Below are 27,743 nucleotides of genomic sequence, written 5' to 3'. Positions count from 1 at the left end.
CTATATATAATTGGCTATAGCATTCACAATTTTCAGGGAGCACAGGAACAAGAAAAGTTCCTTGTCAAAAAGCAGTAGGGACCCATGAAAGCCATCCTCTACATGATACCACATCACGGGGACCCTCTGGTCCTCCAAGCGCTTCATATAGAGCAAGGTGTCATCACGGAGGATGTCATGCTCACAGCTCACCAGGAAGGCCTTGGGAAGCTGAGCAATGGTCTCATCATCTCTTATCAGAGGGGCATTTTCTACATCCAAAAGATGTTTGTTTTCCAGATAGGGAGCCCCATTAAAAGGGCCGGGAAACACAGGTTGGTGGCGCATCTTCATGAATCTCCTGGGTATGTTGTCAGAGCTGAGCCACTGCTTGTACTTCCTCCAGAAGTCTGGGGGCATGAAGGCACCATCCAAGATGGCTTCCCACCAGTGAAAGTCGATAACCATATATTTAAACATACATGTCATCATGAACTTCTGGGGCAGGATGGGACATTTCTGCTCTGCCAGTAAGATGGCAGCTGCAAACTGATGATCTGAACAAGTGGATAAATCAGGACCTGGGCCCGGATCTGGGGAATATCTGATCTGCCCACCAGGGCCTGGGTGACACAGACCACATACGCTCTCCCAGTGCTGTCTCCACAGATCACAACCCGGGAGGGGTCCACCCTGTAGGTTTCCAGGGCCTTCAGGAAGTGAATGGAGGCATTCAGGCAATCTCAGAAAATGCTGGGGTAATGGTGATCAGGAAGCTTGCTGTACCTGAAGAGCAAGCAGGGAACAAAAGTGTAGCAGTGTGGACAGGTGTCACTGGGAGCCATTTTAACCATGTCCTCAACTCCCCCTTGCAAGACTGTCTCTGACTAAATCCCCAGAATGGCCCGGTGAGGTGGGGATTTTTATCTTTTCTTTTTTTTTTTCTTTTGCATATGAGGACATGAAGGACCTCCCCTTAGTCCTACAGGCAGGGGTTCTGGACTCCAACACTAGGCTCTGCCTGTTGCCCATAGGTGTAGACACTCCACACAAGATTATGCAACTTGAAAGCTATCTGAGCCATCTGAAGTGGGAGCAAAACAACTAGTGATGCTGGGAAATACAAAGGAACCTCCTGGTTGTCCCACTGGCTGCCCAAAGAGAACAGGCTAAGCAAAGTAAAGCTCAAATAAAGCAGAAGTTTCTTTCAGGATGAATTTTTGGTTTTTTTAATCAAAATCTAATGACCAAGGGGCTCCTGGATGGCTCAGTCAGTTAAGCATCTGACTTCAGCTCAGGTCATGATCTCCCATTTCACAAGTTCAAGCCCCATGTCAGGCTCTGTGCTGACAGCTCTGACCCTGGACCCTGCTTCAGATTCTGTGTCTTCCTCTCTCTCTCTGTCCCTCCCCTGCTCATGCTTTGTCTCTCTCAAAAATAAATAAACATTAAAAAACAATTTTTTTAAATCTAATGACCAAGATTTGTTCTTTCCCAGTGACTTAAAGAGCTGCCTTTGGCACAAGAACAGACACTCAGATCAATGGAATAGAATAGAGAACCCAGAAATGGACCCACAAACGTATGGGCAACTAATCTTTGACAAAGCAGGAAAGAATATCCAATGGAATAAAGACAGTCTCTTCAGCAAGTGGTGCTGGGAACACTGGACAGCGACATGCAGAAGAATGAACCTGGACCGCTTTCTTACACCAGACACAAAAATAAACTCAAAATGGATGAAAGACCTCAATGTAAGACAGGAAGCCATCAAAATCCTCGAGGAGAAAGCAGGCAAAAACCTCTTTGATCTTGCCCACAGCAATTTCTTACTCAACACGTCTCCAGAGGCAAGAGAAACAAAAGCAAAATGAACTACGGGGACCTCATCAAATAAAAAGCTTCTGCACAGCGAAGGAAACAATCATCAAAACTAAAAGGCAATCGACAGAATGGGAGAAGATATTTGCAAATGACATATCAGATTAAGGGTTAGTATCCAAAATCTACAAAGAACTTATCAAACTCAACACCCAAAAAACAAATAATCCAGTGAAGAAATGGGCAAAAGATGTGAATAGACACTTCTCCAAAGAAGACATCCAGATGGCCAACTAACACATGAAAAAACACTCAACATCACTCATCATCAGGGAAATACAAAGCAAAACCACAATGAGATACCACCTTACACCTGTCAGAATGGCTAACATGAACAACTCAGGCAACAATAGATGTTGGCGAGGATGTGGAGAAAGAGGATCTCTTTTGCATTTTTGGTGGGAATGCAAGCTGGTGCAGCCACTCTGGAAAACAGTATGGAGGTTCCTCAAAAAACTAAAAATAGAACTACCCTATGACACAGCAATGGCACTACTAGGCATTTATCCAAGGGATACAGGTGTGCTGTTTCAAAGGGACACATGCACCCCCATGTTTATAGCAGCACTATCAACAACAGCCAAAGTTGATGGAAAGGGTCCAAATGTCCATCGATGGATGACTGGATAAAGAAAATGTGCTATGTATATATAATGGAGTCTTACTCAGCAATCGAAAAGAATGAAATCTTGGCATTTGAACTACATGAATGGAACTGGAGGGTATTATGCTAAGTGAAATTAGTCAGTCAGAGAAAGACAAAAATCCTATGACTTCACTCATATGAGGACTTTAAGAGACAAAACAGATGAACATAAGGGAAGGGAAACAAAAATAATATAAAAACAGGGAGGGGGACAAAACAAAAGAGACTCATATATATGGAGAACAAACTGAGGGTTACTGGAGGGGTTGTGGGAGGGGGATGGGCTAAATGGGTAAGGGGCATTGCTGAAATCATTGCTTCACTGTATACTAATTTGGATGTAAATTTTAAAAAATAAAAAATAAATTTAATAAATAAATAAATAAATGTCACTATCTTAAATACTTAAAAAAAAAAAAAAAGAGCTGTCTTCTATCTGGGGGTTGGGGAAAGAGGGAGAGGTTTGGGAGATGCCCTGAGGGTAAAGGTGGAGGAAAGTTAAACAGGCAGGAAACAGATTCTGCTCTGGCTGTGGAGAGCATCCTGAAGGCTGCTCTAAGCCCTCAAAGTGTGTCTCCTCATAGGAATTCAAGGGCAAAGAGAAAGGACTTTAAAATGAACTTCTAGTGGCATCTGACTGGCTCAGTCCGTTGAGTGGCCAGCACTTGATTTTGCCTCAGGTCATGATCTCATGGTTCACGAGTTCAAGCCCCTCACAGGGCTAGGCACTAACAGTGCAGTCTGCTTGGGATTCTCTCCTTCCCTCTCTCTCTAACCCTAAATATAAATATAAATATATAAATATATATATGCGCTAAGGGAGTAGATCTTAAATGTTCTCCCCACAAAAAAGAAACAATAATTACATGATACAATGGAGATGTTTCCTAATGCTATCATGGTAATCATTTTGCAATATATAAGTGTCTCAAACTGACACGTTATACACCTTAAACTTATGCAATGTTATATGTCAATTATATTTCAATAAAGCTGGGGGTGGTGCTGAACTTACAGAAATAGTAAAACACAAGCTAACTAATGCACAAATCAAGATTGAGATAATAGAAAGAAATCAATTTAAAAAATAGAAACCCTTTGGCTAAACTGCTTTGACTAGAAATTTTATGAAAAACATGGCTGTTATCCCAAATTTTTGTTTGAAGTTGTTGCTAAATGTGTTTTCCCTTCTTACAACCTATCATTTAAAAGCATTGTAAAAGAAAGTGCATTCTACTTGTAAGATTAAATTTGGAAGGCACACATAAAGAAAACTGACACCTTAGAATAGTGGCTTTCAAACTTCGTTAGAACAGCAACATTGCTTTTCTTCAAAAAAAATTTTTTATATTGATTTATTTTTGAAAGACAGAGCGAGACAGAGAGCAAGTGGGGGAGAGGCAGAGAAAGAAGGAGACACAGAATCCGAAGCAGGCTCCAGGCTCTGAGCTGTCAGCACAGAGTCCGACACAAAGCTTGCTTGAACCCACTAATTGTGAGATCATGACCTGAGCTGAAGTTGGACGCTCAACCGCTGAGCCACCCAGACCCTCTAATTTTTTCTTATTAAAATGATACAAGGACCCCCACTGTATAAAATAAGTGAGTAGTGGTCAGTCATTCTACCTTTGCCCAGGGGCAGGGATCTGAACACCTCACTCATTCTTCTTCCTCTTTGACCTCCCTGGCCACCCTTAAAAAAACGAAGGGAATCCCAGTGTCCTAAGCAACCCAGTCTGGAAGCCACCACTTCCTATTAGATCTTGATTTTTGTTTCCATTAAAAGTTGCTCTAAGGCATCATCTTTAAGGATAGGGTTTGATTGACTGCAACCCTGCAACATTGCCTCAATGAGCAAATATGTTGATAAATAAATCAATGTTATCAACATAGCTTTCCATTTAAACTTAGCAAAACATATACTATTTAGTAGGGTCCTTGTATTGAGATGTGCTCAGCACCTAGAAGCAGCAAACACAAACTTCAGCCTCCATTTTTCTATTTCTAGAAGGATACACATCCTACTAAATGTTAAATGTACAAATATGGCAGTATAAAAGAAATAACAAATATTACGTGCGTTCCATTAGCAGAATCCCGACCTGCTAGAAAGAGGCAGAAATGCCTACCCTTGCCCACTCAGGGTAGGGGTGAAAGTCAAAAGATTCTCCAGGAGCTTAGGTAGGGAGTCTCATTATGTCTTGATGAGAAACCAGGGAGCATTTCAGACACTGGACATCTTTTCCGACCTGCAGTCACCCTGGCAGATTGAAGAACCTTACCTGTCTTCCAACCTCCACCAGCCTCTCTATCAAAACCCATGTCCTAAGTCTTTTCAACTATAACTATATCAAACAACAATATCCTAAGCAATCTCCTACAAATATTCATGCAGGTGTTTATTAACATTTCCGTGTGTTCAAGGGGCATTTTCATTATCACAAAGGGCTTCTCAGATGTAGAGTGTGACAGAGCCTCTATCAGTCAGACACTGTCTTCCTCAAATTTGAGAAGACCAGAGATGCTAAGTAAGTTGCTTTAAGCTGCACAGATGCCTGGGGGCAGCCAGGGTTTGAGGGGCCTTGTGGTAGAGGTTGAATCTAAAAGGACAGCTTTTAGTTTCTCTAACTTCTTGAAACTATTGCCCACTGTCTTCTTCTGTCTCAAGACACTCCCAGCATTGGACCCCAAAGTTAAGTAGGTAGGTAGTTGTGTTAACAAAATAAGCACCTGAAGAACCATCAGACCCAAACAACAGCCAGGACCTTGACCATAACCTTTGGCCAACCCTATCATACCCCCACCACCATCCCACCTCGCTGCCTTTGCCATCTGAGGGAACAGTGACCTTGACCTTCAATCCTGTATCCACCATTCCCTTTCTTTCCTTTTCATGTACTTTTATAATGTCTATGCATATTCCTTACAAATACTCTTCTGATTTTGTTTTTAACTTGATAAAAAGAGTACCAGGCTTACGTAATTATTTGAATGTTTTTCACTTAATTTTATACTGCCAAGACTCATTCACATTCCGGTGTGCCCTTCCAGTTCATTTATTTAAATGGCTATGTAATCATCCATAATACCTTAATGGCTGTGTAACATAATATTCACTGTGCCATGGTTTAGTTTAGCTTAGTTTTTGTTTGTTTAGGAGAATTCTTTCTCATGTTGAAAAGGGTTTAGAATATGATACATTAGTAATTACTCAAATTTCTGGTTTCAGAAAGAAGATGACATGGATTTATTTTTCCCTGTTCCTCTCCCAAAGGTCATTTAAAACACGGTAGGGGAGAGAGGCCAAGATGGCAGGGCAGCATGGAAGCTCTCTGCTTCACTCGTCCCTGAAATGTAGCCAGATCAGCACCAAACCATTTTGCACACCTAGAAAATTGATCTGAGGACAAACACAACAATCTGCATAACTTGAGCCACAGAACTTGGCAGGTACATGGTACAGAGAGGTGAGCTGGGGGAGAGAGAAGCTGCAGAGGGTAGGGAACTGTTTTTATTTGCAGAGAGAGGACAGAGACTTGGGGGGAGATTACAGGAAAAGCACTCCCTCCAAAAGCAGCTGGAGACAAAGAGAAAGAGTGGAAACACCTGCAAGGAAACATCTTCATAAGAAAGGAAGAAAGGAGAAAAGAGAGGGTTTCAATACCATTAGGACTCTATAAATAGGGGAGCACAGAGCCAGAAACTTTGCAGCTCGATACCTGGTGCTGCTCTGGTGGGAAGGGCGAATCTTCAGGAGCAGAGAGCAAGGTCCAAGGGGTCGTCAGGCCACATGGGGAGAGGCAGTTCCCCTGCAGAGAGGACATTTGGTAGAGGCCGTGCAGTCTCCCCACAGGCAAAGGTCCCAGTGGACCCCAGATTACAGCCATGTTGCTGGTGTTGGAACAAGGACATTAGGGTGTGGTGAAGACTGGCGCCAGGTGTGTGTTGTGATTTACCATAGCCTCTGAACCACTGCTGCCACACAATCATGTGAACTTTTTCTAGGGAGGCTGGCACCTGGCCACAGTCTCTGGGCCTCTGCAGCAGCATGGGCCAGCACCTGGCCATTGCTCAGCAAGACCCTCCCTGCGAGGGTCAGAGTGGGTTCAAGCCACAGGGCCCTCAGAAGTGAGGGGTTTGGAAACACAGTCCCATCTGAGAAAAAATTTGGGAAGGAGGTGCTGCCTGGCAGGCTGATGGCTTGATTGTGGACAGTGTAGAAGCAGGGAGTGGATGGAAGTCCAAGACAAAGAAGGGGTGTTTGATTGCCAGTTGGGGAGAGCACAGAGTTCTGATGCTAGAGACTGGGAAGCAGGGTGATGCCATTTTCACATCTCCCCGGCATACATACATGCCCACACGCCACAACAATCCACCCCAGTAACCTAAGCAGTGGCACCTAGTGGAGAATGGAGCCATTACACCAAGCCTTGTCCATCTCCACCAACCAAGCCCTAGAGGATGACCACAAGTCTCTCTGCCTGCTTAGTTTACAGACTATAAAGTGCTCATAGTTTGACTTCTAGGGGAAACTGGATGTAATTTCACTCAGATTTCATTCTGTTTGCTGGTCCAGCTATTCATTTTTTTTTTCTTTTCTTATTCTTGGATACAGAAAGAGAAAAAAATTATTTTTCATTTTCTGTTTTTATAAAAAGGTTTCTCTTTAATTTTTTTCTACTATATTTTTTTATTATTTTTTGTAAATTTTTTAGTCTATTTTACTTTCTTAATTTCATTTTATTCTATTTTATTGTATACATTTTTAAAATTTTTAAGCATTTTCTTAATTTTCCCTCTTTTCTACTTTTTTTTCCTTTCCCTTTTTTCTCTATTCTATCAAGCTTCTTCAACAACCAGACCAAAACACACCTAGCTTCCTTCATATGATTTTTGTGTGTTCTTTTTAATTTTTTAATTTTATTTTTATTTTATTAAATTAATTCTTTTTCTTCCTCCAAAATGATGAAACAAAGAAATTCAGCCAAAAAGAAAGAACAGAAAGAAATGACAGCCAGGGACTTAATCTACACAGATGTAAGCAAGATGTCTGAACTAGAATTTAGAATCACGATAGTAAGAATACTAGCTGTAATTTAAAAAAGGATAGGGGTGCCTGGGTGGCTCAGTCGGTTAAGCGTCTGACTTCAGTTCAGGTCATGATCTCATGGTCTGTGAGTTCAAGCCCCGCATCGAGCTCTGTGCTAACAGCTTGGAGCCTGGAGCCTGCTTTGGATTCTGTGTGTGTGTGTGTGTGTGTGTGTGTGTGCGCGCGCGCGCGCACCTCTCTCTCTGCCCCTCCCCCACTCGTGCACTGTCTCTGTCTCAAAAATAAATGAACATTAAAAAAAAGAAAAAAGAAAAAAGCATAGAATCCCTTTCTGCAGAGATAAAAGAAGTAAAATCTAGTTAGGACTAAATTAAAATGCTATAACTCAAATGGATGCCATGGTGGCAAGGATGGATGAAGCAGAGCAATGAATCAGTGATACAGAGGACAAACTTATGGAGAATAATAAAGCAGAGAAAAAAAAAGAGGGGAACTAAGGCAAAAGAATACGATATAAGAATTAGAGGAATCAGTGATTCATTAAAAAGGAACATCAGAATCATAGGGGTCCCAGAGATGAAGAGAGAGAGAAATGAGTAGAAGGGTTATGTGAGCAAATCATAGCAGAAAACTTTCCTAACCTGGGGATAGACACAACATCAAAATCCAGGAAGCACAGAGAACTTCTATTAGATTCAACAAAAACCAACCATCAACAAAACATATAATAGTCACATTCACAAAATACACAGACAAGGAAAGAATTATGAACACAGCAAGGGAAAAAAGTCCTTAACCTTTAAGAGAAGACAGATCAGGTTCTCAGCAGACCTATCCACAGAAACTTGGCAGGACAGAAAGCAGTGGCAGGATATATTCAGCATGCTGAATCAGAAAAATATGCAGCCAAGAATTCTTAATCCAGCAAGGCTGTCATTGAAAACAGAGGGAGAGATAAAAAGTTTCCCAGACAAACAAAAACTAGAGGAGTTCATGATCACTAAACCAGCCCTGCAAGAAAAAGTTAAGGGGACTCACTGAGAGGAGAAAAGACAAAAGAAAACAAAAAAGACCAAAACCAACAAAGACTAGAAAGGACCAGAGAATACCCCCAGAAACTCCAACTCTACAGGCAACACAATGGCAATAATTTCATATCTTTCTGTACTCACTCTAAATGTCAATGGACTAAATTCTCCCGTGAAAAGACATAAGATAACAGAATGGATAAGAAAACAAGATCCATATATATGCTGTTTACAAAAGACACATTTTAGACCTAAAGACACCTTCAGATTGAAAGTAAGGGGATGGAGAACTATCTATCATGCTAATGGTTGCCAAAAGAAAGCTGGAGTAGCCATACTTATATCAGACAATCTAGATTTTAAAATAAAGACCATAACAAGAGATGAAAGGGGGCATTATATCATAATTAAGGGGTCTGTCCACCAAGAAGAGCTAACGATTGTAAACATTTGTGCCCCCAACATGAGAGAACCCAAATATATAAATCAATTAATCACATATATAAAGAAACTCATTGATAATCATACCATAATAGTAGGGGACTTCAACACCCCCACTTACAGCAGTGGACAGATCATCTAAGTAGAAAATCAACAAGGAAACAGTGGCTTTGAATGACACACTGTACCAGATGGACTTAACAGATGTATTCAGAACATTTCACCCTAAAGCAGTGGAATACACATTCTTCTTAAGTGCACATGGAACATTCTTCAGTATAGATCACATACCAGGACACAAATCAGCCCTCAACAAATACAAAAAGATCGAGATCATACCATGCATATTTTCAGATCACAATGCTATGAAACTCAAAATCAACCACAAGAAAAAATATGGAAAGACAACGAATGCTTGGAGACTGAAGAACATCCTACTAAAGAATGAATGGGTTAACCAAGAAGTTAAAGAGGAAATTAAAAAGTACATGGAAGCCAATGAAAATGATAATACCACAGCCCAAAACCTCTGGGATATAGCAAAGACAATCATAAGAGGAAAGTATATAGCAATCCAGGCTTTCCTAAAGAAGAGAAAAGGTCTCAGATACACAACTTAAGCTTACACCTTAAAGAGCTGGAAAAAGAACAGCAAATAAAACCCAAAACCATCAGAATATGGGAAATAATAAAGATTAGAATGTAAATCAATGCTATCAGAATCAAAAAAACAATAGAACAGATCAATGAAACCAGAAGCTGGTTCTTTGAAAGAATTAACAAAACTGATAAACCCCTAGCCAGTTTGATCAAAAAGAAAGAGGAAAGGACCGAAATAAATAAAACCAAGAATGAAAGAGGAGAGATAACAACCCACACTGCAGAAATACAAACAATACTAAGAGAATATTATAAACAATTATATGCCAATAAATTGGGCAATCTAGAAGAAATGGACAAATTCCTAGAAAAATATAAACTACCAAAACTGAAACAAGAATAGAAAATTTTAAGAGACCCATAAATAGAAAATTTTAACAGGCCCATAACCAGTAAAGAAATTGAATTAGTAATCAAAAATCTCCCCCCAAAAACAATAGTCTGGGGGCGGATGGCTTTCCAGGGGAATTCCAGCAAACAATAAAGAAGAGTTAACACCTATTCTTTTGAAGCTGTCCCAAAAAATAGAAATGGAAGGAAAACTTCCAAACTCATTCTGTGAGGCCAGCATTACCCTAATTCAAAAACCAGACAAAGACCCCACAAAAAAGGAGAACTAAAGACCAATTTCCCTGCTAAACATGGATGCAAAAATCCTCAACCAACCAGATCAAACAATACATTAAAAGAATTATTCATCACAATCAAGTGGAATTTATACCCAGGATGCAGGGCTAGTTCAATATCCACAAATCAATCAATGTGATGTGTCATATTAATAAAAGAAAGGACAAGAACTACATGATCCTCTCAATAGATGCAGAGAAAGCATTTGACAAAATACAGCATCCTTTCTTGATAAAAACCCTCAAGAAAGTAGGGATAGAAGAATCATACCTCAAGATTAAAAACCATATACAAGATACACTCTGCTAATATTATCCTCAATGGGTAAAAACTGAGAACTTTCCCCCTAAGGTCAGGAACACGACAGGGATGTCCACTCTCACCACTGTTAATCAACATAGCATTGGAAGTCCTGGCCTCAGCAATCAGACAACACAAAGGAATAAAAGGCATCCAAATCAGCAAGGAGTAAGTCAAACTTTCACTCTTCGCAGATGACATTATATGGAAAACCTGAAAGATTCCACGAAAAAACCGCTAGAATTGATCCATGAATTCAGCAAAGTCACAGGATATAAAATTATAGATAGCATAGAAATTGGTTGCATTTCAATACACCAATAATGATGCAGCAGAAAGAAAAATCAAGGAATAAATCCTATTTACAATTGTACCAAAAACCATAAAATACTTAAGAATAAATCTAACCAAAAGATCTATACACTGAAAGGTGAAAGATCTATACACTGAAAATTATAGAAAGCTTATGAAATAAAATTGAAGACACAAAACAATGGAAAAAGATTCCATGCTCCTGGATAGGAAGAACAAATACTGTTAAAATGTCGATACTACCCAAAGCAATCTACATATTCAATGCAATCCCTATCAAAATAACACCAGCATTCTTCACAGAGCTAGAACAAACAATCCTAAAATTTGTATGGAACCAAAAACAGACCATGAATAGCCAAAGCAATCCTGAAAAAGAAAACCAAACCTGGAGGTATTACAATCCTGGACTTCAAGATGTATTACAAAGCTGTAATCATCAAGACAGTATGGTACTGGCATAAAAACAGACACATAGATCAATGGAACAGAATAGAGAACCCAGAAATGGACCCACAAACGTATGACCAACTAATCTTTGACAAAGCAGGAAAGAATATCCAATGGAATAAAGACAGTCTCTTCAGCAAATGGTGTTGGTAAGACTGGACAGCTACATGCAGAAGAATGAGCCTGGACCACTTTCTTACACCAGACACAAAAATAAATCCAAAATGGATGAAAGACCTCAATGTAAGACAGGAAGCCATCAAAATCCTCGAGGAGAAAGCAGGCAAAAACCTCTTTGACCTCAGCTGCAGTAACTTCTTACTCAACATGTCTCAGGAGGCAAGGGAAACAAAAGTAAAAAGTAACTATTGGGACCTCATCAAGATAAAACCTTCTGCACATAGAAGGAAACAATCAGCAAAACTAAAAGGCAACCAACAGAATGGGAGAAGATATTTGCAAATGACATATCAGATAAAGGGTTAGTATCCAAAATCTACAAAGAACTTATCAAAACCCAAAAAACAAATAATCCAGTGGAAAAAAAATGAGCAAAAGACATGAATAGACACTTTTCCAAAGACATCCAGATGGCTAACAGACACATGAGAAAATGCTCAACACCACTCATCATCAGGGAAATAAAAATCAAAAGCACACAATGAGATACCAACTAACACCAGTCAGAATGGCTAAAATTAACAACTCAGGCAACAACAACTGTTGGCGAGGATACAGAGAAAGGGGAACCCTCCTGCACTGCTGGTGGGAATGCAATCTGGTGCAGTCACTCCGGACGGAAAACAGTATGGAGGTTCCTCAAAAAACTAAAAATAGAACTACCCTACGACCCAGCAATTGCACTACTAGGCATTTATCCAAGGGATACAGGTGTGCTGTTTCGAAGGGACACATGCACCCCAATGTATATAGCAGCACTATCAACAATAGCCAAAATATGGAAAGAGACCAAGTGTCCATTGACAGATGAATGGATGAAGAAGATATGGTATATATATACATGGTGTATATATACATATATATATGGTGTATATATATATATATATATATATATATAGTGGAGTAGTGTGTATATATATATATATATATATATATATATACTCGTATATACTTGTATATATATATACATATACTTGGCAATGAAACAATGAAATCTTGCCATTTGCAACAACATGGATGGAACTAGAGATATTATGCTAAGCGAAATTAGTCAGAGAAAGACAAAAATCCTATGACTTCACTCACATGAGGACTTTAAGAGACAAAACAGATGAACATAAGGGAAGGGAAACAAAAATAATATAAAACAGGGAGGGGGACGAAACATAAGAGACTCTTACATATAGAGAACAAACTGAGGGTTGCTGAAGGGGTTTGGGGAGTGGGGTGGCTAAAGGGGCAAGGGGAATTAAGGAAGACACTAAGTACTGGGTGTTATACGTGGGGGATGAATCACTGGATTCTACTCCTGAAATCATATTGCACTACGTGCTAACTAACTTGGATGTAAATTTTTTTAAAAGTAGAAAAAAACATGGCAGATGCTTATACTAAAAAGCATTTGTTGCTTAGCAACAGTAGCTAAACTATGGGGAGGGTCCAAATGTCCATCAACTGATGAATGGATAAAGATGTGATGTGGATGTACAATAGAGTATTACCCAGTGATCAAAAAGAACAAAAACTTGCCATTTGCAACGACGTAGATGGAGCTGGAATGTATTATGCTAAACGAAATAAGTCAGTCAGAGAAAGACAAATATCATATGATTTCACTCATACGTGGAATTTAAGAAACAAATTAGATGATCACAAGGGAGGGCAAAATAAAAAAGAGAGAGAGAAGCAAACCGTAAGAGGCTCAGAGAACAAACTGAGGGTTGATGGAGGGAGGTGGGTGGGGGATGGGCTAAATGGGTTACGGGTACTAAGGAGGGCACTTGTTCTGATGAGCATTAGGTGTTACATGTAAGTGCTGAATCACTTGTATGTACATTTAATATAGTGTCACTTAGTGTTTTGCTTAGCATAATACCCTCTAGCTCCAACCACATCATTGCAAATGGCAAGATTTCATTCTTTTTTGTGGCTGGAAAACATTCCGTTGCATATACACCACATCTTTATCCATTCATCTGCCGATGGACACTTGGGCTACTTCCATAATTTGACCATTGAAAATGATGTTGCAGTAATCACAGGGGTGCATCTATCCTTTTTAATTGTAAGTATCCAGTGGTACAGTTACTAGATCATAGGGTAGTTCTATTTTTAACTTTCTGAGGAACCTCCATACTGTTTTCTACAGTGGCTGCACCACTTTCATTCCCACCAACAGTGCGTGAGGGTTCCCCTTTCTCCACCTCCTCACCAGCACTTGCTGTCTCATGCCCCAGTTTGTTCGTGCACACCCCTGCTGTGGGCACTTGACTTCTTTCTGGGTTTTTGCTCTCGTGAACGGCGCTGTGCCTGTGTCCGTGCATGTACGTGCGAGAGTGCCTCTTGGGGGCTAGGGCCCCTCTCTCTCTTCTACAAATCATCCACGTGCTCCTCCCTACCTTCTTCCACCCAAGTGACACCCACTGACTTTCTCCAGCAGCTCACCCAATCGGCAGCAGCACAGAATCAGTCTCCAGGGCCAGAAAATTGCACAGGTTGTGGTACAAGTCTGCAAGACAGAATCGGTCACAGCAGCCGCCCTGAGTGGCCTGTAGGGATGTCAACACCCCCATGCAGGGCCCAGCACTGTTCACCCTAGTCCCAGAGGAGAACCTGCCAGCAGTGGTCGCTTTGGGTGTGACATTCTTTTTCTGTTCCTTTCCCTACTTCCTCTGCAGTGACTCCAGCTGGCTCTGCCTGGGCAAAACCAAAAAGCCAGGCCACGTAAGACACCTGACATCTGCCGTGGTCTCCTGAATATCGGGACTCCAATGCACCTCAGGGCTCACCAGCTGCAACATTTTCTTCCACAGTGGGGGGGAAACTGAGGACCAGGAAGGTTTGGCGATTTGAAACAGACAAAACCAAGGCCAAGGAGGGTAGGCATGCCTGCTCTAAAATATTAATGGTAATTACGTACGCATGCATACAAATGTATGTTATTAAGAAATATGGGATGGTTGGATGGACCATTTTTATTATTTTTAATTTTTTTTAACATTTTATTCATTTTTGAGAGACAGAGAGAGATAGAGCATGAGCAGGGGAGGGGCAGAGAGAGAGACACACACACAGAATCCGAACCAGGCTCCAGGCTCTGAGCTGACAGCACAGAGCCGGATGTGGGGCTCAAACCCACGAACTATGAGATCGTGACCTAAGCTGAAGTTGGACCTTTAACCAACTGAGCCACCCAGGTGCCCCATGGGCCATTTCTATTAGCCGAGGGGTACCTCTGAGGTTCTCAGACAAGTCCATTATCAACAGTCCATTGGCCATCCTGGTACAGCACCAGACAAGTATCTGTGCCAAATAAGCCTCTAATTCCGTGGTTTCTAACCTTGGCTGTGCTGTAGATAGAAGTACCAGGGAGGTTTTCCAAGTCCTGGTGCCCAGACTGAGCCCCAAATAATTGAACCGGTGTCTCTGGGGTGGGGAGCACGGATAGCAGGAGTTCCCAAATTCCAGCCTCGGGGGCGGTGGTGAATGACTGAGCAGACCGGGAGAAGTGCCCCAGCTTCATCATCACCCTTTGAGGGACATGACGGAGGAGGGGACAAAACTGAGTGGGACAGGCAGCTCCCAAGGAGGCCTTAGCCCTGCTTGCAAATTAGCGCCATCTGGGAGCTTTTTTAAAATGCTGATGCCTGGGCCCCACCCCTGAGACTGACAGTGGCATGGGCAGGACCTTGGTGTGGGTATGACTCAAAGCCCCCCCAGGGGGTTCAAAGCATAGCCAGGATGGAGACCGCTGCTGGCCTTTCCCACATCATCCCCCTGCCTCCTTGCTCTGCTGCCCTGACATTCTTTCTCTCCCTCGAGCCCCTGTTTTGGAGCTCTGCACTTGCTGTTTCTTCTGCTTAGACTTAACTGGGCTGGGACAGAGTGAGGCAGGCACTTGCCTTGGGCACAAAACTAAAGGGTCACCAAGACACTCTGCAGCTGAGATAAATAATACTTTGGTGCAATCTTTTAAGGAATCAAAGCAAATGCCACGAGTATCTGTGATGAAGGACGTATGAAAATCTTACATAGACAAGAGCCTACTTTGCATTTGTACAATTCTCCTGGCCCTGTTGGATCCCGCCTTTAGATAAACGTTGTTATTTTGTTCACCATATATTTTTTGCATTAATATTGAATTTTTGAAAATAGTGCATAAAAAAGGGGCACCTGGGTGTCTCAGTCAGTTGGGCATCTGACTTTGGCTCAGGTCATGATCTCCCAACTTGGAGCCTGGAGCCTGCTTCGGATTCTGTGTCCCCCTCCCTCTCTGTCCTTCCCCCACTCGCTCTCGCTCTCTCTCTCAAAAAAAATAAATTAACATTAAAAAGGTGAAAATAGTGCATAAAATTATCTTGAAGACTGAGTTTCTTGGTGCCCCTTTAAATATCGAGCCCCAGGCAAGGGCCCCATTTGCCTGTCCCTATCCCTACAGGCTTAGAATGCTGTTCCCCAGCCTCTATGGGGCTTATTCCTCCTCATCAGTTGCTTGGACCTGAGTTTAAATTCTACCTTTTTGGAGAAGCTTCTTCTGGAAAAACTAAAGATGCACATGAATCATTTTCTATTCCATCATCTTGTGCCATAACTCTGTGGAATTACCCTATTTATTTGCTTTCTCTTTCATTGCCCAGCCTTTTCGTTCGAGTAGGCTCCATGAGAGTTTTTCTTGTTCTCCACTCGGTCCCCTGTACCTGGAACAGGATATGACACAAGGTAAATACCGGGTGAATATTTCCCAAATGAAGCCTCGCTTCACTTTTAAAATAACATCATGCCCCACAGAGGAGGGCTAACAGTCCTAGCCAACTAATGGGGTGCTCCGGGGGGATCTCTGAAAGGGAAGCATGACCTCGGGGGCCGGTAGATGGGAGATATCCATTGTTAACTTCTGAAAAAAAGGAGAGCATCCCGGCAGCAAATGCGGCTATTGCCATTTCCACCACCAGGTGGCAGCACACCCTAATCTCAGGGAAGTTCTGGGCAACTTTGGGCAGCCATCCGTCCACCCATTTGTTCGTCCATGAACACATCCTTGCACCCAGTTATTCACCCATCCATTCATCCATCTTTGTGTTCATGAACTCATACAGTCATTCAAAAATTAAAATCCACAGGCAAGGAAGGCGCTGGAGATAAGGCAGCAAACAAAACACAAGTCTTCCTGGCACTCTGGGAGATTCCATTTTTAGTTGGGGAAGACAGACAGAAAATGAGGAAATACACGAAGGAACAAGATAAATTCAGACCACGACAAGTGTCATGAGGGAAATTTAAAGGGATGATGTCAGGGATGGAGACGGGCATGGAACTCTAAGGGACCGTGCCTTAGGTAAGACGTTCAGGGAGGCCGCTCTGGAGAGGATATTTGAGGTCAGACTGAATGAACAAATAAGGGTCCACCAGTCACGCAAAGTCAGGAGGGGAGAGACATCGTCTGAACAGCAGGTGCCAAAGATTCAGAGAGAGAGGGGAGGAGCCTGGAGTGTCTGAGAGGCAGGCAGTGTGGCTAGAGCGCAGTGAACTGCTTTGGGAGGAGGGAGACGCCGTGCACCTGGCTGCAAAGGTGGGCAGGACCTCCAAAGCTTTCAGGGCTCGAGGGCTCGGTTCCATCTAAAGGCACCGGAGAGCCACAAGAAGGGTTTAGCCCAGGACCGACAAGCTCTGACTTGTCGTTTTACAAGCTCTTTCTGGCTGCCAGGGAAGGAATGGATTGAGGGGCGACAGAAGTGTGTGTGTGTGGGGGGGGGGTTGTGGGGTGTGAGGGTCAAGGGGGCCGAGGCAAGAGAGAACGTGGGGTCTTGGATCATGGTAGTGTAGCAGGGCCAGGGAGAGATGCATGGGTTTGGGATGTACTGTGGGTGGAAAACGGATAAGACGGGCCAAAGCTGTGGGTGGCGAGGGAAGAGAGCAGTCAACACCCCAGCATCGTGAAAGCCCCACTGAGACACAGCACTAGCCTCACCTTGACCAAGACCATTATAGTACAGAAAAGAACGTTTCTCGCATAGATTGAGTGTCATCTGCTTATTTGGGCCCAAAGCACTCAGCCTGGGATTCCTATAAAAAATCTCCAACCGCTGGGGCACCTGGGTGGCTCAGTCAGTTAAGCGTCCTGACTCTTGATTTCGGCTCAGGTCATGACCTCACAGTTCATGTGTTCAAGCCCCGTGTCAGGCTCTGTGCTAACAGTGCAGAGCCTGCTTGGGACTCTGTCTCCCTCTCTCTCTCTGCCCCTCCCCTGCACTCTCTCTCTCTAAATAAATAAATATTTTTTTTTTTTTAAAGCCTCCAACTGCTGATTCCTTTGAGTTACTCTTAAAAAGGTTCTCAGTGGGGGCGCCTGGGTGGCACAGTCGGTTAAGCGTCCGACTTCAGCCAGGTCACGATCTCGCGGTCCGTGAGTTCGAGCCCCGCGTCGGGCTCTGTGCTGACCGCTCAGAGCCTGGAGCCTGTTTCCGATTCTGTGTCTCCCTCTCTCTCTGCCCCTCCCCCGTTCATGCTCTGTCTCTCTCTGTCCCCCAAAAAATAAATAAACGTTGAAAAAAGGTTCTCAGTGAAGGGTGAGCCAAGTTGTACACACAGATGAAGCTCTTCCTTTACAAAGCTGCAGGGAAGCACCTTACCCAAATTCCCCGTGAACCCGCCTCCTCCGTGGAAGATGATGCCTCACCAGGGGCTGGAGGACTCTGCCTTGGATTGGAACAGCCTCACAGGTATGGTCCCAAAATACAGGTCAGTCACTACAAGTCTAGCATCCTTTTTTGTTCTCACAAAACCATGCAATAACTGGGTAAATCTGGGCCTGGAGCAGATTCCCAGCCTCTCAAATATATTCCCCTGTCAGGCGTAAGAGAAAGAAAGGGAGACATTAGGAGAGGTCAGGACCCATCTGGATCGTAGAGGACTCCTGTCACCTGTAATTGCTAGGATGTTTTTGCAGTTTCTCATCTGTCTCATCTGGGTAAGGGTCATCAGGAAGGACAGGCTCTGGATTGTGTCCACGTAGAGGGTTTGGGTTTCAGAACTTCCTCCCAAACGATCTTGATTGAATAACAGTATGAATTGGCCAAAGATCTTGACCATGTTTAGGCTGAATGGTTGGGCACTGAATTGAACAAAGCCAATTGTTCAAGGCAACTGGAAGGCAACCTTCCTCTTTGGCTCTCCAGCCTCAGATGGCAAAAAGGGTCATCACTTGGGTCAACACCCAACATTGCCCGCCCGGAGCCTGCACCATGACAGATTCTTAAGCCATGTTTGTGTTCAACAAAAGAAAGTAATGGGATTAGGGATGCCTGCTGTTGACTCAGAAGAAGGGTGCAATGGCACATGGCCATTTATTTGCCAAATGTGTATAAAATTCCATTGTTTTTAAACTAATATAGTCACTCTAGCTATAAACAAACAAATGTCTGAATAAATCATGAAATATAGTTACAAGTTATCATGTTGCATGTACTCACTGCCTTTCAACCACTGGAATCATCTCTTCCAAGGACCGCACATTAAGTGTGTCCTTGTCCCAAGGGAAGTGCATCATTTATGAGTCACCTGTAGCATGCCAGTAGTGGTCCGAGTGGTTATAAACTGGATGAAACTTTTCAGTGATGCTTCTAAGTCAAGCAGAGTTATCAGCTCTATTTTGTAGATGGGGGAGCTGAGGCAAACCAAGGTCAAGTGCCCTGCCTGCCAAGGAGTAACATGCAGAACATGTGTTCTCAACCACTAAACCAGAAAGAGCTTGGATTCTGGAGTCAGGAAGATCTGAACTCAAGTTTTAGCTTATCGCCAAACTAACCATCTCTGAGCTTCGATTTCCCTCCTTTACAAAATAGAATGGTGTCCACAGCCCAAGGAGGAGTCTTGGGGATTAGATATGACCCCTCACGATGAGTGTCTCACTGGTGGGTCCTGGCAAGCGTGATCCCCAGTCCTTCTCCTGCTCACACCCACTGGGTCTTGTCCCAGGTCCCCTGGGATGCCCCAGTGCATTCCTTCCGTGGAGACATCCAAGGCTTTGATTTCTCCAAAGAGAACTCCAAACAAAACCTTCATTTCCCAGCTTGAGCTGGAGGAGAGTGAGGTGAGGAACTGGTTGGAGATGGCCTGCTTAGCCCACATCTGAGGACACCAGGCCTCTGTACTCAGCCAGCTCAGACCTTCACTGGCCAGCTCAGCTCCGAGCACCCTGACGTCAAGATGCCTCCTGTCGGCTCAGATGGGCTCCAGCTCTGACCTCCTCCATTGCAGTTCCCCCATGCTCCATGTACTCACCCGTGGCTCACATTGTTTCCTGGAAGCCTTTCTACCTGCCTAGCAGGTGGAGAAACACCAAACGGACTTTCATATCCAAGCTCAAGTCCATGTTCTCATTGACTGATGCCATCCCTGACCTGTATCCCCCTGTTCACAGCAATGGCTGCTGCCTCCTTGGAGGCCCTAAGTACCCTGCCCAGATTTCTTCAGAACCCCTCAAGGCTTTAGTACATGGATGTGGTCACCCGTGTGTCTCCCTCCACCGAATATCATTATCTTCATCATGGACACCCCGTGATGGGCAGTGCGTCCTGGGGGCACCCAGCCAGCGCTGGAGGGATCAGGATGAGACATCACAGGCGAAGCTCCCCCTTCAGGGCCGTGAAGCTGGACAAGGAAACCCCCTGGGAAGAAGAGGGGGAGCCCTCGCGTGGTGCCGCTCATCGTGATTGGAGACCACCGAGAAAACTTGCATCACCTTGTGGGCGGAAGAAGCCTGCTTGCCTCCGCCAACAGGAGCAAGGAAGGAACTTCTTGCCCAGCAACAAGCTCAGCCAATAAGAAGATACCACAACTCAGCCAATGAGAAACTGCCCCTCCCTGACCTCACACTTTCCTCCAATGGACTTTCATCCAAAGCAGCCCCTCCCACCTCCCTCCACTTCTCTGTAAAGAAGCTTCTCTCCTTTGATCTCTGGACGCGCAGGTGGTTTGCCATAACTTGCATGTCCCCAATCGCAATTCCTCTACTCTTCCTGAATAAGCCCACCTTGCTGGCAAAATAACGGGCTGTGTTGCTTCCAAGGTCCATCTGCGAGCCTCCTGTGAGTGCCCCAGAGCCACGGTCATCAGCAGGTGCTTGCAGCTTGTGGGCTACTCTTTAGGAGAAAACAAGGTCGGAAAGGCCTTGGTTTTTTCTGGGTCTCAAACTGGCCCATAATTCCGTGCAATGGCAGCCACTGGTTTGAGACAGGCCGACTTCCAGTGAAGTGCTTGGCCAGGAAAAATAACAGAGATGAGAGTTTTGCCCTCAGCCTGTCTCCTTGAGTCAGTAGCATTTCTGAAATTATAAACTAGAGGTGTTCACGTCTCTAAGAGTCATCCACATCCATGGTGGAACATTCCAGAAGCACATAAACATATTTTATTTCTTTACCAAACATAGGAAGCCCTTATCACGTGTCATTTAATTCTTTTGCCATCCTGATGAGATGGACACCATTGTTTCCTTTCGCAGATGGGAAAATAGACACAGAGAGGTCATGTGCATTGCCCAAGATTGCACAGCCAGAGCTGGGATGCACATGCTGGCAGGCTGCCTACCATCTGGGCTCCTTACCTTTCACTCTGCTATCAGCTAAGTGAGGCCTTCTGTCTTTCTCCTTCTACAGTTGCCCTCCATCCCCACAAGTAAGCAGTGTGAACTGTTGGGCTGATAACACCCAGGGGTTGGAACATTGGGTTAAAACCAGTGGTCTGCCTCCTACGAGATGCCAAGCCTTTGTTTCCAAACCTGCTGCAGCTCTAAATATGTGCCGTCCTATCCCCAACCCTAGTCCCTGCTCAGAGCCTGGCCAGCATGACCCCTCTGACATGCTGGATAGATTCACCTATGTCTTGATCAGCAAATGGAAAGCACCTACCAGGTGGCAGGTCTGTGCCTGTGGCCAATGTCGCAAAGGTAGTTAAAGCAGTCCCTGCCTTCCATGTGCCTACACTGTATTCAGAGGAGACAGCCTACAGGCAGCTGAGTGCGCAGAGGGCAAAAGAGGCTGTGGTTTAAGGCGGTTCGGTTCCCTGTCAGGCTGAAAACCCTGTAGAAGAAGGGGCTGGGTCTGCAATCCTTTTAGAATCCTCAGAAAGCAGCCAGGTGACGGGTGCTCAGTAAGTGTTTGAAGGAAGAAAAGGAGGGAGGGGCAGAGAGAGGAAGGGAAGTGAAGAGGGAGGGAAACAGAGCTGCAGACACAAAAGAGAGTGTAACAAAATATGTCTTGGGGAGAGTCTGAAGAGGAAAGGAGGGGCAAGTTATGGGGAGAGAGGAAGGGAGACCCAACCCATTACAGAGCCCGAGAGCAAACTCACCAAAGTTAAAGCATACAGGAACAGGCAATGCAGAAATCTGAACTTGGCGGGATGTTGCAAGGTAGAGAGGACATCTACGGTGAGGAAATGCTGGAGGACAGTCCAGACGAAGACTCCCACAAAAAAGGTGCACAGGAGCACCAGGCACAAGACGAGCATGCTCCCAAGGTTGCTAGCAGCTGCCTCTCCAGAGAGAGGAGCTTGGACACTTGTGTTAGGAGAACGTGGACCCGCTATACCAGCTCTCTCTCTGCTCCCACTGGTTTTGGACTTAGCCGTGATTCAGTGGGCTAACGTGGCATCTTACAGGGCCAATGGGAGCTGGAGGGACTATTTCTCTGAGCAATGAAAGCTCCAAGAAAACCAGTGTTGCCCAAGACCCCTAAGGGAAAGGCCTCACATAGTTGCGTAGGCCTCTGTGGCCTCACCTTCCCATGCAGAATCGGCCAGCTTTCCTCACCATGGCATGGTTGGGCTGGCCAAAGCACATCTCATGCCAGGTTGCCGCCCTGGCCCCATTCAAGTCCAAGCCGTGGGGAGAGGCAGCATGGCCGAGAGTCAAGAGGACTTACTCAGATGCCAGCCTGCCTGGGTTTGAATCCCGCCTTTTCAGCTTACTGGCTCAGTGGCCTTGGATAAGTTCTCTCTATTCTCTGCATCTCGGTGCCCTCCTCTGAAGGGAGATAGACTGCTGAGGAATTGGCAATAGCACGGCAAAGAACAGGAGCATGGAAATATCCTTTTTCAAGCAAATCTTACTTACCTATTATAAATAAACGTATGCACACAAATGCCTGTGGAAGACTGCATAAATCGTGCAACATACCGCTCGAAGAATTTTCACAGTGAACGCACCCAAACACCGGCACCCAAACCAGGATACGGTACATCTCTAGCAACTAGGGGTCCCTTCTCCCCATCACCACCGCCCCCTGCCCATGACTAAACCCACCAAAGGCAACCACTGTCCTTCCTTTAACAGCCCACACTCATGTGGCTGATTTCTGACTGTTATATAAATAGAATCACGCAGAGGGGACTCCTTTACGCCTGGCTTCTTTCACTCAGCGTCGTGCTGGATGTCTCTTCCACGTCGTGTATATGGGTTCACCCATGCTCCTTCCTGGATAGCATGCCACTGTATGAATACACCACAACTTTTTATTCTTTCTGCGGCTGCTGGACATCTGAGTTTTTGCCAGGCATCAGTTGATTGCCTCTCAGCTCCAAACTTGCCGTTTTAAAGCCATTCTTCCGCAGGGTGGTGTCTTGCTGGAAGCACTCTGAAATGAAACTACCCGGGGGGGGCTGCAAAGGGAAAGCTACCGCAGGAGCCGGGGTTAGAGCAGCTGTCTACACCACGGAAGCTTGGAGCTACGCAACCACATGCACTACGGGATTAGAGGACTGGAGGAGCCACCCCCAGTACGGAAGATGAGCCTGCAGAACCCTGTGAGGCAATTTGTGCCCCAGGGTGCTGTTGAGAGCTACTGGCCTACTGGGCTAGTGACTACTTCACTAGCCTGCAATTAACAGAGGCAGGTAGCTTAACAGAGAGATCTGCGAAGGTCAAAAAGAGCTCTAATGCAAACAGTGTCATCCCAGGCTGATGGTACATGGCCTGAGGCTATACCCCTGAGGAGTGACATCAGAAGCTGCACACTTGAGGGGCGCCTGGGTGGCTCAGTGGGTTAAGCGTCCGACTTCCGCTCAGGTCATGATCTCACGGTTGGTGAGCTTGAGGCCCGCATCCGGCTCCGTGCTGATGGTGCAGAGCCTGCTTGGGATTCTCTCTCTCTCCCTCTCTCTCTGCCCTTCCCCCCGCAAAATAAACTTAAAAAAGAAGCAGCTGGGGCGCCTGGGTGGCTCAGTCAGTTGAGCATCCCGACTTGGGCTCAGGTTATAATCTCATGGTCCGTGAATCCAAGCCCTGCGTCGGCCTCTGTGCTGACAGCTCGGAGCCTGGAACCTGCTTCGGATTCTGTGTGTGTGTGTGTCTCATTCTCTTTCTCTCTCTCTCTGCCCCTCCCCAACTCATGTTCTGTCTCTCTGTGTCCAAAATAAACATTAAAAAAATTAATGGGGCGCCTGGGTGGCGCAGTCGGTTAAGCGTCCGACTTCAGCCAGGTCACGATCTCGCGGTCCGCGAGTTCGAGCCCCGCGTCAGGCTCTGGGCTGATGGCTCGGAGCCTGGAGCCTGTTTCCGATTCTGTGTCTCCCTCTCTCTGTGCCCCTCCCCCATTCACGCTCTGTCTCTCTCTGTCCCAAAAATAAATAAAAATGTTGAAAAAAAAAATTAAAAATAAAAAAAAGGAACTGCACACTGAGGGAAACACATGTAACTGAAATAGTCCATCCAAGTCACTAAACAAACAAGCAGACAATATGGGCAAAAAGCTCTGAGAAGGGGTAGGGGAACCTATCGTTGCTACATTGTAATATCTCAGTTTTCAACATCACCAAAAAATGAGACATTTTAAGAAACAGGGAAATATGATCCATACAGAAGAAAAAGCAAAAACACAGGCAACAGAAACTTCCTTTGAGACCAACCAGATGTCTTAACAAAGACTTCAAAGAAGCTATCATACGTATGTTCAAAGAGCTAAAGAATATCACACTTAACAGAAATAAAAGAAGGTATGGTGGCAATATTTTCTATACCATATGCCAACAAAGAGATACACATTATATTTTTTTAAAAGACCAAACTAAGATTATACAATTGGAAAGAATAATAACCAAAATGAAATATTCACTAGAGGGGCTTAACAGTAGACCTGAGATGGAAGAAGAAATAATCCACAAACTTGAAGGTAGATTGATAGAGATTATATAACCTGAAGAACAGACGGAAAACAAATAAAGAAAAATGAAAAGAGCCTTCGAGAAAAGTGGGACATCGTTAGGCACACCGATGTACATATCATGGGGGTACAAAGGAGAGAAGAGAGGACAAGGGACAGGAAAATATTCAAAGAAATAATGGTTGAAAACCTTCTAAAGTTGATGAGAAAGGTTATACACATCCAAGAAGCCCAGTGAACTCCAAGTGTGATCGATAGAAAGAGAGAACTTCACTGGGAAATTCTATCAAACACTTAAAGAAGAATTAATTCCCATTCTTTACAAACTCTTCCACTGGAAGAGGAGAGAACACTTCCCAAATCATTCTGTGAATCCAGTATTACTCTGATGTCAAAGACAAAGACAACTAGAGAAAAGAAACCCACAGGCCGATATCCCCGATGAATATATGTACACAAATCCTCAACAAAATGCTAGCACATCGAATCCAGCAACATAGAAAAAGGATGAATTACCAAGGGGGATTTATTCCAGTAAAGCAAAGTTGATTAACTCAATTGGTGAAACTCAACTAATATAATATCCCATATCAAGAAAATACAGGACAAAAGCCACGTGATCATCTCCGTAGATGCTGAAAAAGCACTTAACAAAATCCAAAACCCTTTCAAGATAAAAACACTCAAAAAAAAAAAAAATCCAAGATAGAAAGGAACTTCCTGGTTAAGGACATTGATGAAAAAGCCATACCTAACCTTACACTTAATGGTGCATATTTGTTTCCATTGATTCTGTAACAAATTATCACAAATTTAGTGGCTTAACCAATACAAGCTTATTATACAGTTCTGGAGGTCAAACGTCCAACATGGATCTCGTTGGGCTAAAATCAATGTGTCAGGAGGGCTATATTCCTTCTGGATGCTCTAGAGTAATATATGTTTTCTTGCCTTTTCCAGCTTCTAGAGACCACCCACATCCCTTGGCTCACAACCTTCTTCTTCCACCTTCAAAGCCAAAAAAACACTGGGCAAGGTCCATCTCACACTGCCTTCTCTCTGGTTCCCCCTCCTCTGCTTCTCCTTCTACTTTTAAGGACTTTGCAATTACATTTGACTCACCCAGATAATCTAGGATAATCTCCCTGTTCTATACTTATTAGCAATCTGCAACTTTAATTCTCCTTTGCCATGCAAGGTATACATTTGCAGGTTCTAGGATTAGGATATGAACATCTTTGGGGAGGGAAGGGGCTATTATTCTCCCTGCCATGGTAAAAGGCTTTTGCTTTAAGACCAGGCACAGGACAAGGAAGTCCATTTTCACCATTTCTATTCAATATCGTATCGGAGGTTCTAGCCAGGGCACTTAGGTAAAAACAAACAAAAACAAATAATTAGAGAGACAGAGACAGAGAAGTAGAGATAAACAGATAGACAGATAGATACATGACATCCAGGTTGAAAAGGAAGAAGCAAAACTAATTCTATTTGCTGATGACATCATCTATCTATATATCTATCTATATATCTATATATCTATATATGTATATCTATATGTATGTATATATGTATATCTATATATCTATATATCTAATATCTATATAGATATATATATATTTAAAAAAAGACCCACAGTATCCACGACAAAGACTATCAGAGCTAATAAAGGAATTCAGCAAGCTGGCAATGAAATTAAGAAAACAATTCCATTCACAATAGCATCAAAAAGAATAAAATATTTAGGAAGAAATTTAACAAAAGGTTGCAAAACAGGTAGTCTAAAAACCCCAACACACTGTTGGAAGAAATTACAAAACACTTAAATGAATTTAACCCCTTGTTCACGATACTGAAGACAATATTGTCAACTTGGTCTGCAGACTCAATGCATCCCCCCAGCAAAATCCCAACTGTGTTTTTTTTTTTTTTTTTTACAGAAATTGACGAGCTGCTCCTAAACTTCCTGTAGAAAACAAGCAGATCCAGAATACCAAAAACAGTCTTGAAAAAAAGAACACAGTTGGAAAAAAGAATTCACATTTTCCTATTTCAAAACTTTGTAAAAAGCTATAGTAATCAGGACTGTGTGGTCCTGGCATAATAAGGGTAAATATATGAATCAATGGAATAGAACTGAAGAGTCCAGAGCTAAACCGTCTTATTTATGGTCAACTGATTTTTGGCAAGAATGCCAAGATAATTCAATGGGAGAAAAAATAACCAGTCTCCCAGAAATGGTGCCAGGACAATTGGATGTCCACATGCAAAAGAATGAATTTATATCCTTTCCTTACATCATACATGAATCTACAATAAGAACGTTAAAATACTACTTAGGAACAAAGAAGGCTACGTAGTATGTTCTTGGGTGGGGAGACTCAATATCATAAAGTTGCCAATTTCCTCTGGTATAATTGTAAAATTTAATGACATCCCAACAAAAATGCTAATAGATCTTCCCCCCCACTCCACCCCCTGCCTGAAATTTACAAAAGCTACTTCAGAATCTCAAATGGAAAATAAGCAAATTCATCCAGGAAAATCTGAAGAACAATAGAAGGAAAATGGCCAGGCTAGATATTAAAACATATCTCAAAGCCTTAACAATTTGAGTAAATATGGGCTTTTTAACAAACGATGTACGATCGTTGGGTAGCCAGATGAAAAAAATAAATGAAATTGAACCCATGTCATAGGCTGTACCCCATGATAAACTCCAAATGGGGCAAATATAAACTTTTTAAAATGAAAACTATAAAAGCACCAGAAAAAGACACAGAAGAACTCTTACAACTTTGGAGAGGAAAAGAACTTTCTAACTATGTTTAAAAATACATAGGGCGCCTGGGTGGCTCAGTCGGTTGAGCATCCAACTTTGGCTCAAGTCATGATCTCACAGTTCATGAGTTCGAGCCCCACGTCGGGCTCTGTGCTGACAGCTCAGAGCCTGAAGCCTGCTTTGGATTCCGTGTCTCTCTCTCTCTCTCTGTCAAAAATAAAATAAACATTTAAAAAAAATTTAATACAGAAATCAC

The 27,743-nt window shown here is 43.5% G+C and overlaps 1 protein-coding gene across 1 annotated transcript; it reads right to left on the bottom strand.

The window, feature by feature from the left end:
- On the bottom strand, positions 1 to 22,057 carry AADACL4 (arylacetamide deacetylase like 4). Its single transcript, XM_030327718.1, is given in 5 exon segments — positions 1 to 488; positions 491 to 765; positions 14,000 to 14,063; positions 18,184 to 18,397; positions 21,899 to 22,057. Coding segments are annotated over 5 exon segments (1,200 nt in total).
- Between the last annotated feature and the right edge of the window lie 5,686 nt (positions 22,058 to 27,743).

The sequence above is a fragment of the Lynx canadensis genome, chromosome C1 (assembly GCF_007474595.2).
Source record: "Lynx canadensis isolate LIC74 chromosome C1, mLynCan4.pri.v2, whole genome shotgun sequence".
Lineage (NCBI taxonomy): Eukaryota > Metazoa > Chordata > Mammalia > Carnivora > Felidae > Lynx > Lynx canadensis.
Note: the sequence above shows the minus strand (reverse complement) of the source record. Positions and strands in the feature narration are given on the sequence as shown.